General features: G+C 46.5%; 1 protein-coding gene across 1 annotated transcript in view; it reads right to left on the reverse strand.

Annotated features, from left to right (window-relative positions):
• The window catches only part of arb2a (ARB2 cotranscriptional regulator A), a 166,794-nt gene that overhangs the window by 96,150 nt on the left and 53,065 nt on the right, over nt 1-17,579 (reverse strand). Inside the window, exon 7 of the mRNA XM_061261336.1 lies at nt 555-782. Coding sequence (XP_061117320.1) covers nt 555-782 — 228 coding nt within the window. The remainder of the gene's footprint in view (nt 1-554; nt 783-17,579) is intronic.

A 17,579-nucleotide genomic window follows, 5' to 3' on the forward strand; every position in this document is an offset into this window, starting at 1 on the left:
TAATAACTCATCTTTCCATTCACATTTTTAATTTTAATAAACAAGAAAAAAAGTATTTGTGCATTTTTTAAATCTGATTTCAAAATTGTTCATGAAAACGGTGGGTGTCCATGGGAAAAATCGAATGTCTATATGTGCGTGCCCTGGTGTGTGAGCGTGTGTGTATGTGGAGTTCATGAGAAAGTTGACGATGACAGTGTTATTATGGATTATGTGTCCAGGACTTCATTTAAATAACAATTCCACAGATAAGCCTATCAGGAGCCTGCAGGGGCCAAACAGCTCCGAGCAGCTGACCCCTGATTGGGCTGTTTTCGGACCGCCGCGGGACACACACAGAGATACACACTAACACACACACACAATCACACTCACACATGCACAGATACACACACACACACACTCTCACATGCACAGATACACACACACACACACTCTCACATGTACAGACACACACGCACGCACGCACACGCACACACGCACACACACACACACACTAACACACACACACACACACTAACACACACACACACACACACACACACACGCCTCACCCGTATGGGGATGAGCTCGGTCTCTCTCTCCTTCTGCGGGTTCCTGTACTTCTCGTAGAAGTCTCTCTTCTTCTTGGTCTCCTTCTCCTCCTTGCGCTCCCTCTTCTCGGCCGGCTCGTCAGGCCCGTCCGGCGAGGCCTGGGGGGTGGGGTCCGGGGCGGGGGCGGGGGGCTTCTCCACCTCCAGGAAGTTCTCGTTGGGGTTGAGTACCATCACCCCATAGCCCTCCTGGGAAGGGGGGAATCCATACGAGAGAGAGAGAGAGAGAGAGAGAGAAAACAAAAACATATTAGCACTGAACGCTCATTCAACGGAAAAATCCCTGCCCCCAAAAAACACCAAAAAGATGATTAATGAAATAAGTGCTCATTTCCAGGGGTGGTGGCCCCGGTGCCGTTGCCGGGGGCGCCCAGGTGCTGACAGAACTCCGCCCAGGTGTGCCACTACAGGACGGATTAGCACACAGTGACAGGCCGGCGCGCGTGGAGAATTGCAGTTAGTGTTTCCAAAGGGTACACGTCAGTTACTATCAAACACAATCGATTCCCACATCAGTCACGGCTCACACACTGGAACCTGGGAACAGGCAATATGTGGCATTTCCTTTTTTATTTATGTGTTTGTGTCTGAGTGTGTGTGAGTGTGTGTGTGTTTTAAAACTGTTTCAGAGGTTTAAGATACATAGTACAGTATTGAAGCAGTTTGTGTGCATATACATCAGCATTGGCCTGCATGCAGACAACGAGCAAAATTTATATTTGTCTTTGCAAATATTCGCAAATTAGCAAAAATCATATTTGATTTTACAAATTATGACGTTAATGATTCTTCTTGTTCTTGTTCTTATTTTTATTATTATTATTAATATGAATAATAATGGTATTATTATTATTATTATTATTATTATTATTAAACATTTCCCCCAAAGTAATACAGAAAAATATGTTGCCAATTTTTATCAAAATACTTAAACAGTTCCCCCAATCAAGTCTCAAGTTTTGACTGATTCTATATTTTACACAACTATTAAAAATTTCAAAGAAATGTGCTTAAGTTTAGTTTATTTTTCTTTAACGAGCTGAGAAAGATTAGGCAACAGAAGCCCAGTATCCGTGTAGAAATGCCCTGTTTCTGAGAGTGGGCTGATCAGTCAGCGGTACGCCTCTGAGCCAGCTCTGAGCAGACAGCTACACCTCTCCCGCGGTTTAATAAGTGTTACCGCCGCGCGCCCCTCCTTAAAGCAGACCACTCTGCCAGGGTGATAAAAATCTGTTCTCCGCGATGTGGCTTCAACAGAATTTGTGTTGACAACAGCGAAATGACACATTCACAGTTCCGGAGATTATAAAATTATACTCGTCTCACTTTCCTCCGTAACTGCAAAGGCAAATTTCATCCTTTGATGAAATGTATTAAAATACACTACATTTTAACGCATTAAATCAAATAGCATTGTGCGATTTGAATAAGTCAAATTATACAATGTAAGATTCCGACACATTTCGGCAGTGAAGCCGTGAACGACTATTTTAGAAAACAAAAAAGACCATTTGACTTTACTTTTTCGAAAATGTACTGCATTTCATTTTGCTAGAAAACACACATTGTTTTCCAGGTTCATATAAATTTTCATGACAACAAGCGAAAAACAGAACAGGACATGGGATTTATAATTACCAACACTGTAATCAAAAGCAAACATTTACACTCCCCTCTCTAATTAACTAAAGAGTTAATGCTAACATACCAAAACAACATGCATACATTAATGATTGAAATAACACTATTTATATTTAAAAATAGTGCTGTTCTCCTCAATTCCATTATTATATACACACAAGCCTGTCTGCGGGAGCTAATTAGGAATTAAAATCAGAAGAAAAAACACCAGGAAAACAAACTAGGATTCAGTACAAGAGCTCTTCCCAGACTGAATGAAATAAAACACTTCAAAGAATGCTTCTGATATTTTTACACGCAAAGCGAAATAATAAAAACAAATAATTAATAAAGGCACACAAAGCCACGATGTTCATGTGATTTGAAACACAAGCTTTTCCCCGATAAGACCCGAGATGCATTCTCTCGCATGGAGGCAAGGTTGTGCCTCGCTCCATTCAGCCCAAGGTCTATGATCATTAATACTCTGGCGTGGGCGTATTTGGTTCAATGGCCCCTCCACTTTGTTAAAACAAAACATGTAAATGAATTAGCAAAAAAACAAAAAAACACCTGGTATTAGAGATTTTAAAAATCCTGGGGTTTTAAAATAAAAAGGTGACTTTGATGGGGCTGTAGTCCCTTTGTTGGTAAACGCAGTCGGGAAGTTACTGCGGATCTGTGGCGTTCCTAGCTTTGTGACACTGCCCACTAGTGGCCGTGCGGGAGAATGACAGGCACCCAGGCTCCACCCACCCATCCTCCCGTTACCCCACCCCCAATCGCACCCCCCCACTGACCGCCACCCAACTTCACTGGGGTGACCTTTACCACCGCGCCATCAACCTGCAGCAGGTTTGTGTGGGACAGGGCCGGAACTGGGCCGGAACAGGGCCGGAACAGGACCGGGACAGGGCCGGGACAGGGCCGGGACAGGACAGAGGCACGAGGCCAGGGATAAGAGGGTCAGATAATGGATGGATGGAGGGCAGGAGCTCCATTACCAGCTCCTATGATACGGCACCCAGACCGCTGATGACTGGGGTCTAACCCACCAATTACGACAGCGGAGAGAGAGAGGGAGAAAGAGGGGGAGAAAGGGAGAGAGAGAGACAGAGAGGCTCACATTTGTCTTTCCATCTCCCTTTTGTGTTACTCCACACGGCTGCGTACGGAACGTTCTGTTAAAAAAAGGATGTGTGTGAAACAACGGAAGGGAGCTCTTGTCTGTTCTGTTCTTATTCCTGCGCACTTCAACAGCGGGCTGTGCTGTGCAAGAGCACACTCTCTCAGCAAATAAAGATGCACAACACGGCATCAAAATAAGGCCCCTCATTTTCTCTTCTTTTTTTTTCACCCTTTAAAGGTGTGAGGTCACAAATATGAGACTAGAATGTTCTTAACTGAAAGAAATGGAGTTCTTGAACACTGACTTTCTAAAATGCCTCAACCTAATTCAAAGGGATAATGACAAAGGTAACATCAAAAACAAAAGTGCCAAGTAACCCCTCTCATTTCCAACGATAATCACAATAATAATGGTGCTATTATTATTATCATTAATATGATTAATAATGATGAATAAGCGGTTGTCCGGGTTGTTGTTGAGTGACACTCCCCCGTCCCTGTTTGTAGCAGAGAGGCGTGTGAATGGGCACAAAGGCAGGGCTTTGCCCACAGACAGCGCATTATGGGAGCGAGCAGAGACCCTCCCCACCCCGCAGTGTCCGCACCCTTCCCATGCCCCCCAGTGTCCCGGGTTCCAGGCCCCGGGTCCGGCCTGCAGGCCAGCGGTCAGAGGGGTCAGTCCGTCCTGCGGAGGGGGAACAGGGGGACGCGGAGCTCCGGTCGTTCTGTTAAGAGTTCCTTTGTCCCGCTGTCTTTTCTCCCGTCACCCTCCCCAGTGAAGACCCGGAGCCCCCCCACCCCCCCCCCCCCCTAAGAGGCTGCAACAATGGCTGCCGCAGAGGAACCCCGTCCCCGGAATGCCGATCCCGGAATGCCGAACTCGGAACGCCGATCCGGGAATGCCGAACTCGGAACGCCGTCCCTGAAACCCCGTCCTCGGATAAAAAACGTGTCCTGAGCTGGTGCCATCACCGCTTCCAGCTCTCTCAGGGTCAAAACACGTTTGAAGTGTTTTATACGTTTTGAATAATGTTAAGAATGTTTCTTTCAAATGCCGTCAATGGCTTGGATTCAAATAGCTTTTTTAAAAAGATGTCGATAAAATGAAATATCACCTAAGTGAAGCCCAATCAAGCCACTCGTGTATTTGATTCAAATGTACTTGAGCGAAATGAATAAATGAAAGTAAAGTACGCGGGGTGCAGCAGGCTGGTCACAGTCTGAGGGGTTGGTGTCAGGGCACAGGGACTGCAGGGTTAGATACGTGCAGACATTCTGCAGCGTAGCCGAACAAGACAACAACAGAGGATGTGCTCTGAAGGGTCCTGAGCCAGAGCCTCTGCAGGCCAAACAACTGCCCTCCTACAGGGTAAAAATACATCAATAAAATAATATGCATAAAATAAATAAATGTGTGTGTGTGTGTGTGTGTGTTTGAAATACTAGGACCATTTAAAGTGCTTAATGACACATACATGCAACGGACAGACAGTAGCTATGACTCCTATGGACACAGGCACATCTTGTCTCTTTATGTGCCTTTATTTGCCTTTATTTTTATTTGTCTTTGATGTGGAATGTTCCACGGCCCAAACGGCAGTCTGCGGGTAACAAGCTGCTACTCGACAGGTACAAAGCAGGGCTGATTACAGAGAGGTGTGTGAGTGTGTGTGTGTGTGTCGGAAGAAGAGAGTGTGAGAAAGCTGTGTGAGTGTGAGTGAGTGTGTGTGTGTGTGTGTGTGTGTGTGTGTGTGTCAGAAGAAGAGACAGTGTGGGAAAGCGGTGTGTGTGTGTGTGTGTGTGTGTGTGTCAGAAGAAGAGACAGTGTGGGAAAGCAGTGTGTGTGTGTGTGTGTGTGTGTGTGTGTGTGTGTGTGTGTGTGTGTGTGTGTGTGTGTGTGTGTGTGTGTGTGTGTGTGTGTGTTTGCTAACAGGCTGGTCGTGGCTGACGCTTGTCCTCCATCTTCTGACAGCGAGAGCAGGGTCCGCCACCGCTTCCTGTTCTGGAAGCCGGCCGCAGCTGATTGGCCGATGTGGCTTGAAGGAGGAGTGGTCTACCTGCACCTCAACCAACGGGAGGGAGAGGAGGAGAGGAGACGTAGCAACTGGTCTGGAGGCGAAGCACGAGGGGGGGCGCGAGAAATGGAGGATCTGGGATCTCAAGAGGGCGACTGTCTGTGTGTGTGTGTGTGTGCGTGTGTGTGTGTGTGTGTGTGTGTACGCATGTCTGTGTGTATGTGTGCATGTGTGTGCGTATCCTGTATTCACAGCGAAAACCCTGCTCAGCCTGGCCAACATTAGCCGCAGCGGCTAATGCAGAAACCAGCCCATCACGTCACAGACTCCAGTTCATGAACAAAGAAGTCGACGCAAGAAAGCCGCATACGCATGGACCAATGTGCTCAGCTGCCTGACCCTGACACGTCTGCCCAGAGCAGCAAGAGTGGAGAGAGAGAGAGAGAGAGAGAGAGAGATGGACAGATGGACAGAGAGGGAAAGAAAGAGAAAGAGGTGGAGAGAGAGAGGGAAAGAAAGAGAGGGAGAGAGAGCGGGTAAGAAAGAGAAAGAGATGGAGATGGACAGGGAGAGTGAAAGAGGGGGAGAGAGAGAGAGGGAAAGAGAGGGAGAGAGAGATAGAGACAGACAGAGAGAGAAAGAGAGGGGGAGAGAGAGAGAGGGAGAGAGAGGCCCTAATTACGCAGGCAGGTCTCAGTGCCCGGGCGGGAGTGTAAACAGTGTGATATAAGACGGCCCCGCCCCCGTGAAGATTAGGGTCTGTGCTGAAGGCCACCCTGCTCTCCCTGACCTTGTCCGTCAGCTCTACCCCTCTTTCCCTCCCTCTCTCATCCCCCTCTCCCAAATACCACACAACTCGGCCACGCTGTCAGATTAAGTCACAGTGTCCCCCCGCCCTGTACACCCCCCCCTCCCCAAACACACACACACACACACACACACACACACACATCAGCCGGGACAGCAGAGCAGGGCCACCCCAGCTACTGTCTCTCTCTCTCTCTCATGCACGCGCACACGCACACGCACACGCACACGCACACGCACACGCACACGCACACGCACACGCACACGCACACGCACACGCACACGCACACAGACACAGACACAGACACAGACACACACACACACTCACACACACACACACTCACACACTCACACACTCACACACTCACACACTCACACACTCACACACTCACACACTCACACTCGCCGGCCGGGATAGCAGAGCAGGGCCTCTCTCTCTCTCTCACACACACATGCACACTCACACATATGCATGCATGTACAGCAGAAACATGTGCCAGCATACATGTAGGCCAACACAAAGACAGATAGACACTCGCATTTGCACACACAAATGCACAAATGTGCACAAATACAAACACAAGAGCCCACTTGTATAGAAAAATACGCAAGCACACACACGCACACACACACTCACTCTCACACAGAGAACAATATCACGTCTAAGGGAAAGCTATGCAGTCGAAGTGGAATCCGATTTGAGGAATAAAGTTTCTCTCGCATGTTCAAAGGCATTTTGTGCTGTACTTCATGAGGCCACCCCGACAGAGAGAGGTTTGAGTTTCATCTGTACTCTCACCACGTATACAGGAAACAAATATCAAACACTTATTTGCTGGAAACAAATCAGTCAGTGTTCCGCGTGTAGCACACTTTTATTTACTTCAGAGGTACTTGATTTCTGAATTTGACAACAGAACGCGCCAATATCTTCTACGACATATTTCTGGTTCACACTTTTTTTTTTTTGTCTGCGTTATACGTTCTTATTATTAGATATTCACTTACAGTAAAGCACTGCTTTCCTTCCAACAGAAGTGGCTAAGATAAACATATGTTAGTACCTCTGGAGTTATTTTGAATTATCGTTTTATTTTCGAAGAGAAAGGAAAGCCATTGTATGTCACATTCTCACTACATTACTCACTCATTACATAACATTTTATTTTCTAAAAAAAATTCTAAAACACAATATGGATCAACATCAAAAGTGCTCTTGCGATGAAGACATCAGACACACTACCTGATATCAATCAATGGCATTACTTAAAGCCTTTAGCAACACTTTCATACATGCAACCATATTCTGTACACATTCAGGTTGGACGCTGGCAAATTATTATTATTAACAGGGTACATAAATAGAACTGAACAAATGTAGTTGTTAACTAGCTACGGAGAAGTTCATCAGTACATCTTTGTTTATGTATTTAATGTAGTTAATGCCAATTCATATTGGAATTAAAAAAGTAAATGTATTTGTTAATGGTTACTGTAACTAATTATAAGTACTATATAATTAGTAATACAATTAGAATAATTCTAATTCTAATGTATAAATATTAATGTAACTAATACATTCATGTTTAATTTATGTATTTGTACATCACTTAATTTAAGAATTACATTAGTTCATGCGAATAAATGTACCTTTTATTGCAAAGTTATTTTTTGTGATTACAGCAACTACATTGGTGGCCATGGCTTAAGTCTGGCGCTAAACAGAAAGCCTGACTTCACGGAACGTTCTGTTCTGGAGTGAAATGGGGGTTAACAGGGGTGAACCTGCAAATGTGAATGGTCATGGTTGTACAACAAAAACTTTTATTTAAAAACTGCTGAAAATGTAAAGGCTGAGCAATCAAAATTTGCCACTTTGTGGTATTTCTAAAGTAAACTTTTGACTGAGAAACATACTACAAAACTACATACTATTACTATTATTATTATTATTATTATTAGTAGTAGTAGTAAAAGTAGTAGTAGTCCTAGTAGTACTAGTAGCAGCAGTAGTAGTAGCACATCGTAGTAGTAGCATCAGTGGTATAAAAAAATAATAAGAACAATACCAATTAGTGTAAGGATATTACTATCATAATAATAAAAATAATATTTAACCTTTGCAGGAAAAAAACAAACATTCATATTCATATTATTCACAACATGATGTGTGAAATGTTTTGAAATTGTAAAGCAGTTCAAAGTACAGCTCTCTCACAGAGGACTCCTGAAAAGTCTCAGAACTTCTCGATCCCCTGTGCATTTTCTTTTCATGTCTGTTCTCTCCACTTTCCCGACCCCCCCCCCTCTCTTTTCTTTCTCTCTCGCTTGCTTTTGTTTTTTCATGGACCTGTTTATTTTAAGCACCTCCAGACAGACGGCAGTGATGAGCAAGCCCTGTGTTACCAACTCACTATATTCAAGTCTCTCTCTTCTACCACCATTAACAACTTCAATTTCATTTCACTCAAGTCCAACGCACACAAGAGATTCACGAGGAGGACTCACCATTAGGAACAAGGAACCAAATATAGAGAAAACACAGAAAGTATATTTGGAAAAGGAATAAAGAGGGTTATTGATCATCACCAAGTCCAATGTCTTTCTCTAACACTGATAATAAAATTGGAAGAGTAGTCCTTATGTTCGGTCATTAAGGGGCTAAATTAAGAACAAGGCCTTCAAGCCCTTATCACCTCCCTGTCTGGGACAGTGACACTGATCTCCAGGTCCGATACCTGCTGGTCAATATGGGCCTTCACCGGCGCCCCCTCCTGGCCGGGCCTGGCCTTCTCTGCTGCCATGGTTACAGAGGCCCCATTAGCCCTGTCCCTAAATACCGGCAGGATGCACCGGCAGCGCACGGACATAAAGCACCGGCGGCCGCCATACATCACAGCCCACCTGGGAGAGCCGCCATATCAACTGTGTTTAGTGCTTTTTATGGGTCTTTATGCACTGCTGCTACATCACCTGCACAAGCAGCCCAGCCAGGAGGAGATCAATGCTGCTCCGTCTGCTCCCATAGGCGGTGTGTGAGTGCGTGTGTGTGTGTGTGTGTGCATGTGTGTGTGTGCGTGTGTGTGCGTGTGTGTGTGTGTGTGTGCGTGTGTGTGTGTGTGAGTGTGTGTGTGTGTGCGTGAGTATGTGTGTGTGTGTGTGTGTGTGTGAGTGTGTGTGTGTGTGTGCGTTAGTATGTGAGTTTGTGTGTGTGTGTGAGTGTGTGTGTGTATGTGAGTGTGTGTGTGCGTGTGCGTGTGTGTGAGTGTTTGTGTGAATGTGAGTGTGTGTGTGCATGTGTGTGTGTGTGTGTGAGTATGTGAGTTTGTGTGTGTGTGTGTGTGTGTATGTGAGTGTGTGTGTGCGAGTGTGTGCGAGTGTGTGTGTGCGAGTGTGTATGTGCGTGTGTATGTGCGTGTGTGTGATTTTGAGTGTGTATGTGCATGTGAGTGTGTGTGTGTGCGTGAGTATGTGAGTTTGTGTGTGTGTGCTTGTGTGTGTGTATGTGAGTGTGTGTGTGTGTGTGCATGAGTGTGTGTGTGTGTGTGTGTGCGTGAGTATGTGAGAGTTTGTGTGTGTGTATGTGAGTTTGTAAGAGTGAGTGTGTGAGGCTGTATTTGTGTGTGAGTGTGTGCGAGCGTGCGTGCATGTGTGATTATGTGTGTGCGTGCATATGTGCGTGCGTGTGTGTGTGTGTGTGTGTGCGTGTGTGTATGTGTGTGTGTGTGTGTGTGTGTGTGTGTGTGTAAACCAGACCCTGGGTCCTAATCTGTTCTCTCCACAGCAAACACTGGGCCGGCCTCACATAAATCATCAGACAAGTGAAATTTGTCAAAGCTATTGATCGTGTAAGTAAATGTTACAGAAGCCATTTGTCAACTTTTACAGGAGGACAACATGTCAATTGTTTGCTCAAACCTGAGTGTAAACATGGGGAGACTAACATTAACTACACCTCAGAGACTGGAACAACCCACCCAGCCGTGCACACAATCAAATACCTCCGTTTTAACTTCAAATATTCGCAATTCTTCTGTGAAGTAAAAAATGTTCAACCGAAAAGCATGCAAAAATGTATTATTACTATTATTACACATTCATTATATGGCTACTAATAACATAATCAATTACAATAGTTGTAAAAATAATGAAGTGTGGAATAATTATTATAATGTTTCATCAGGTTTTATCATAACGTTTGTCAAGATAACCCCCTTCAGAATAAAAGCGCGCTACAAATAACGACTGGCACTCAAGAGCACAAACAAAAGGAAACTGCAGTAAATGACAAAATGAACGCATAAATAAATGAATAATATGTGTTTTTAAAAAGCCGAGTGCTATGGTGACGTTTCCCCGTGCCGGGCAGTCACAGAGAGCGCTGGCCGGTGTGTGAGCCGCAGTGGCGGCTGAGCGACCGCGGGCCCGTTAGCGCCGGCGTAGCGGTTAGCGGTTAGCGTGGCGAGGCGAGGCGAGGCCGCCCCCCGGGTGTTGACATTCCGTAACTGCACCGCCGCTCGGAAACGCACTCCTGCGCCCCGCTCTAAATAAAAGATCAGTCGCCCGCACGCGGGAAACAAAGGGGGAGAAGACAAAGGAGAGGGGGGGAGAGAGAGAGTGAGCGAGCGAAGGGGGGGGGGGGGAGATAGAGAGAGGGAGAGGGAAAGAGAGAGAGTGGATTTCTACCCAAATCTAAAAATGCCCCTAATTTCAAACCTTAAATGCCCACCAAAAACTCCCATATTTGTTATAAATAGGGACAACCGGTGTGCCTATTGTGGTAGGCCTATATTGCCGGTAAACTGTATGTCCAAACACGTGTATGTTCATGTGTTCAATAGCGTATGTGTTTATCTGTGCTTTGGCAGCATCAGCTGTATCTTGTCATGCCTAATAAAGCACGTTGAATTTGAAAAAGAAGAAAAAACTGAGTGAGAGAGTGTGAAAGAGAGAGGGGGGGGAGGAGGAAGAATCTTCTCGTTACGCCTTAAGCGTTGTGATTTATATATCCATATTGTATCCCTCCGCACACACATGCATTGTTAATGAGGGAGATGGGAGATATAGATCACAGAGTGATAGGTGCCTCCCCGTATTCCTGTCCAGCCGTTTCATATATAAATCAAACCTGCTGTTAGGGGATAGGGGTGTTGGGCTTTTGGAGGTGTTGGGCAGATGCTAATCGCTCTTCCCCCACGCGTCCAGCGTTCCGGCCCGGAGTGTTAGCCCTGGGATTCCCGGGAAGGGCAGATTCGGGAGAGCGGAGCTGGGGGAGGTTTTTTCTGAAGCGGGAGGTTTCAAAGGCGAGCGGCAGGGAACAGATCCAGCGCTGGGCTCTGGTTGGTCGGTTTGGGGATGAAACCGCGGCCTTCGCCCGGGGACCTGCCCCCGCCCAGGGGTTAACCGTCCCCTCTGAGGGGCCCGGGACCGCCTGGAGGAGCATTCCCACAATGCTGTGCGGCCCTGCTCTATTAGGTTAAACAGAGCTGCGCCAACACACAGTGGAGCACCAAGGTGCAACCACGCGCATGTACACATAATACTTTCACACAGACCTACACACATTCACACTCATGTACCTGCTCACAAAGACATGATCACTCTCACTCACTCACACACACACACAAACACAAACACACACACACACACACACACACACACACACACACACACACACACATAGCTGTTGTAGTGTGTGTGGAGTGGGTATGGGGAGGTAAGAGCATCGTGCCGTAACCCCGCTCCAGACACACGCCGTGTTCTGGAAGGTTCCCTCGAGGTGTGGGACTCTGCTCCATATGCAGTGTCAACACGCCAGAGCGGGTGACAGACCTTCCATAAACACCGCTTTGCACCTTCCACACTGAATATACAGCACACAGTATACAGCACACACTACATACGACAGCACACAGTATACAGCACACACTACATATGACAGCACACAGTATACAGCACACACTACATACGACAGCACACAGTATACACAGTATACAGCCCACACTCCATACTACAGCATACAGTATATAGTATACATAGTATACGGCACACACTACATACGACAGCACACAGTATACAGTATACACAGTATACAGCACACACTCCATACTACAGCATGCAGTATATAGTATACATAGTATACAGCACACACTACACACTACAGCACACAGTATACAGCACACACTACACACTACAGCACACAGTATACAGCACATAGTACACACACTCCATACTACAGCACACCATATATACCACACGGCTTCTTTTTGTACTGTAAACACCAAGTGTCAGGAATACAGCACTTGTAGATATGCGAGTGTATGACTTTCCATATGTACATCTGTTGTGTGTGTGTTGTAATTTATGACTTCTGTGTCATTTCAGGGGAACAGAGTCTGGTGCCGGCACTCTATTTCTCCAATATTAACGAAAGCTTCAGTTTACAAACTGTACGACGATATTTATCTCCCACTCTCAGCAACAGCACGTCTAGGAACCAGACGTGATACTGCACAACTGCTGCCACAATAATCATTACATAATTGCATTATCCATTGTCATTTCATGTAAATTACCGCATGATCACATCATATTATTTCCTTCTAATTGTTGTTATTGTAACATCTTTATGATTTTCTCTCTTTTTATTGTATTTGTTTTGGTTTTTAATTGCAGCTGGGAATTACTGCGCCAGCGTTGGGGGAACGCAGTGGTGTACGTTAAAGTGTGGAAAAGGGAACGGGGTCAGGGTAATCACGAGACTGAAACACCGACACAGACATGGCTCTAAGTGCTTTACGCAGACGCCGTCAGGTACGACGGGTAATTAATACGATTGAGAAATATGTTCCACACTCGTCTCTCACTGCGGCTCGCAAATCACGGTGAAGGAGGACGGTGTGGGCCCGCGCGCCCCCCAACGAAACCCACTACCACACAAAACCACTGAGAGAGAGAGAGGGAGGGAGGGAGAGAGAGAGAGAGAGAGGGAGGGAGAGAGCGAGAGAAGGGGGGAGAGAGGGAGAGAGAAAGAGGGAGAGGGAGAGAGAGAGAGAGAGAGGGAGGGAGAGAGAGGGAGGGAGAGAGAGGGAGAGGGAGAGGGAGAGAGACTGCCTATCTAGATCTACTGCTGAAAATTCTATACATCTATACATCTATATATCCCGATCTAGCCCAGTCCACTCTACACCTCTCTGTGAGTTCCCCTCTTCTTCTCATGTTCTTTTCTGAATTATTGCTCAGTGTCACACGTGTATAGTTGCACACAGACAGATGTTTGTTTGGATGTTACTCATCGTTCATCATATTTTTATGATTATTTTCCTCATGCTCTGGGCATCTAAACACGCCGTGCCAATAAAGCTCATCTGGACTGAATGGAGGGAGAGAGTCGACGGAGGTCCCGGTATTGAGATCCCAGCCCTGCTAATCTAGACATTATGTCCTGATTGGTTGCCTGACGAGGCCCAGGACACACAGGAAGCTGTGATTCCGTATCCTTTTGAGTCGGTCGCACCCGGAGGAGCCCGAATAATGAGCGTGCGCTGTCCGGGACTCGGGTATTAATCTTGATGAACACTCCGGGCCCCTGTGACCGGGGGGGTCAGAGGTTAAAGTGGAATCCCTTGACCTATGGCCTGTCATTTTGGCCTGAGAGCCAGAGAGAGATAGAGAGATAGATAGATAGATAGATAGATAGATAGATCGATCATTTTCATAAAAACTTGGTATGAGTCACATACGTGATGCATGTAAGAGACATTGTGGTGGGGAAGCTGTTGTTAACGGCTACGAACCAAGCAGGCTCATACAGCGGTGTTTGGACCCAACACGGCCTGCCGAACACAGGGACGTTGTGCTGTTATTTGTTGTTTTCTCTACAATTATTGGTCTATTATAAGTGTTTTAGTGTCTGGGATAGTCAATAAGCAACCATAATCATAAAACACATTCCTCAGGAGAAAAACTACCATTGCGTGGACGGTAACTTCTGGTGGCCTTCTGTTTCGGGTCACTGCAGCCAATCACAGGGCCTGACTGAAGCGCCACAGGTAAACGTGTTATTTCGGTGGCTTTCGGTACACATGACCAGAAAAGGCGCTGGGGAAAGCCATGGAACATGCGGCAGGGAAGAGTGACCACACGCACGTTTGTGGTCGCGCGAGTTGAAGTTGAGCGTTTACGTTTGAGAACGTTTGCAAAACTGTGAAATCCATTCCAATACAAAGTGAAAATTACCAGGTGTTTCTTAACCACAGTCTGTTCTGTGTCAAGCTTTCCAGAATCGACGTATCTGAAACTAAGCATTCACCTGTTAGTCCCAAAGCACCAATTGAGGAAAAAAGTAACTGAACGTGGCTAGGAAGGAACCCCCGCCCCCCAAACCGCACCAGCCCCCACCACTAAAAAGTAGAACAGAAAAAAAAACTAGAAAAAAAAAAAGAAAAAAAAAAAACTTTTGAAGTGCACCTGTTGTCTATTATTTTTACACACTGCTTACTCATAAATCATAACACTGGGTAATTAATCAAGCTGTCAAAAGGGGGAGGGGGGTCACGCGGCAGGGTCAAAGGTCGGCGCGGGGCTGCTGGAGGTCAGGGTCGCCCTGAATTCCTCATTATCAGGTCGGGAGGAGAGGAGGCCCAAGCAAACAAAAGCCAAAGCAGATGGAAAAGGGTGGATGAAAAAAAGAGAAGAAAAAAACCTGACAAAGAAAAGTGAAAGAAGCTGTCAGCTGCCTGCAAATGAAGAGAGGGAGAGAGAGAGAGAGAGAGAGAGGGGGAGAGAGGGAGAGGGGGAGTGAGAGAGAGAGATAGAGAGAGAGAGAGGGAGAGGGAGAGGGAGAGAGAGGGGGAGGGTGGGAGAGAGGGAGAGATAGAGAAAGATGGAGAGAGAAAGGGGAGGGAGAGACAGGGAGAGGGGGAGGAAGAGTGTGATAAAGAAAAGGAATGAAAAAGAAGACAAAACTCCAGAAAAGATGACGGAGAGGAAATGACAGCGTTTAAAAGCGGCGAGCAGAACCCCCCCCCCCGCTCCCCTCCCAGATGAAAACGCCGGGCCTCGGCGGGGGCAGATGCGATGCTTATCTGGCCGCCTCTCGCTACAGAAAGGGGTGATGAAGCAGGGAGATAGATTTCTCTGGGCTGCGTATCGCCACTCCAAAAGCAGGGGAGCGGTGTGTAGAAAGCGGGCGCGTCGGCCTCAGAACACGGCCTTCACAACAGAAAACTGAGATTAGATGAGCACAGATTACCCTGACACACGCTGTACCCAAAAGACACGGACAGACAGCGGGGCGGCGGGAGGGAAGACTCTTGGCAAATATCTCATGTCGCCGGGAGATGAATCGTCACGTAAATATGACACAGAACACAAGGGGACGTTACATGGTCCCTGTGGGTTGCGATCCATGTAACAGTTCCTCATTTTCTAACGTTGGCCCACCACTAGCCAATTCAACACAATCAATGTGATTGTTTTACCCATGATGCCAAAGATGCTTGCGTGCTCTGAAGATGTTCTTGTTACACAGTGACAGTAACACTGTAACAGCACAGTGACAGTAACACTGTAACAGCACAGTGACAGTAACACTAACAGCACAGTGACAGTAACACTGTAACAGCACAGTGACAGTAACACTAACAGCACAGTGACAGTAACACTGTAACAGCACAGTGACAGTAACACTAACAGCACAGTGACAGTAACACTGTAACAGCACAGTGACAGTAACACTAACAGCACAGTGACAGTAACACTGTAACAGCACAGTGACAGTAACACTAACAGCACAGTAACACTGTAACAGCACAGTGACAGTAACACTGTGACTTCAAGCCTGAGTGTATCTTAATGGCTTTCTACTGCTCTCTGTACCGTTAACCTAGCCAGAATGAAAAATGGTGCGGTTAAGGTCAGAACTGAATTCACACCCCACCTCCGCCCCCTCACAAAAATCTGAATTGGTTTCTTGTGTAATCTGAGGTTAAGTTCAGCAGGGCAAAATAAAAATAAAAACAAGAGAATGAGAGAGGGGGAGAGAAAAAGAGAGAGAATGAGAGGGGTAGAGAAAGAGAAAAAGAGAATGAGACAGGGGGAGAGAAAGAGAGAGTGAGAGAGAGAATGAGTGGGGGAGAAACAGTGTAAAAGTGCAGATGCTTGCGCTTGGCGCATTAGCGTGCGTGTTTCCGGAGAGTTCATTCCTGTTCCATCAAAGCGCGACTCCCAAACGGGCGGCGGGACGCGGTGCAGAATTAGCTGTCACCCTGTACTCAGAATCTTTCTTAATCTCATTTCCAGTGTTTGCGCATTTATCAGCTCATGAATCAGTGTCAGGTCCCCGGTTACCCCGCGCTCAGCGTGCGAGAGAGAGAGAGAGGAGATATAATTAAAATGTTGTGCTGCAGAAAAAGGTGCAGTAGCGTCTTCTCTTATCCCCCTGAGAGAGGGCGGGGGGTGAGGGGGGCAGGCAGCGCAGAAAGGCAAACATCCCACCCCCCCCCCGCCCCTCCTGCGCCCCAGTCGTGACACGGTGGGTTAGTGCAGCTCGTTTTGCACCCCCCCCCCCTTGCCCAGACCCTGACACCCCAACCTTTTAACAGGGTTCTGTTCCCCAGCACCACGACCCAAAGAGACAAGCTGGGATATTACTACTACTACTACTACTACTACAGCTATACTACTACTACCACTACCACTACTGAATATGTATACAGTAGAAAACCATAGAATACACTTAGATTTAGTTAACTATTAACAAATACATTCACTGTTTTTTTCAGTTAATGGTTGTTAACACAAATTCATGATGTAAAACTAAGATTACCGAATCTGTAAAGATGAACTTCTCAGTAGTTAGCTTCAGTAGGTAACCCCGACATTAGTTAATGGCGGTTCATGTAACCTCACTGTAAAGTGTTACTGAAAGCGTGAATCACTGGGAGACCGAGGACACAGCTGAACTGTGTGGCGGCTTGGTGCAGGCGGGCCAGCAGTGGCCAGAAGCCACCGCTCCAGATGAGTCAGATGCACACTGGGTAAAAACAGAAATGTAAATGCGAAATACATTCTGCATAAATATTCCCTCTGCTTTTCAACCCCCTCTGTCAAGGACAGGGCTTCTGTTTGTGTGGGTGACAAGTGTGTGTGCTGGGGGAGTTTATATTTATAAGTGTGTGTGTGTGTGTGTGTGTGCGCGAGTGCGTGAGTGTGTGTGTGTGTGTGTGTGTGTGTGTGGACTGGGCAGGGATCAGCAGGTCCAGGAGAGGAAGTGTCACTGTCCTTCAGAGACCCCCCCCTCCTGAAGCAGCATTGGGGAGTCTCCATGCACACACATCTCAGAACACACAACATTCTCCTGTTTCAGCACTTCAACACAATGCATGTCTGTTTGGATCTGGCCCATTCAAACAAC

This window comes from Conger conger, chromosome 11 (assembly GCF_963514075.1).
Source record: "Conger conger chromosome 11, fConCon1.1, whole genome shotgun sequence".
NCBI lineage: Eukaryota > Metazoa > Chordata > Actinopteri > Anguilliformes > Congridae > Conger > Conger conger.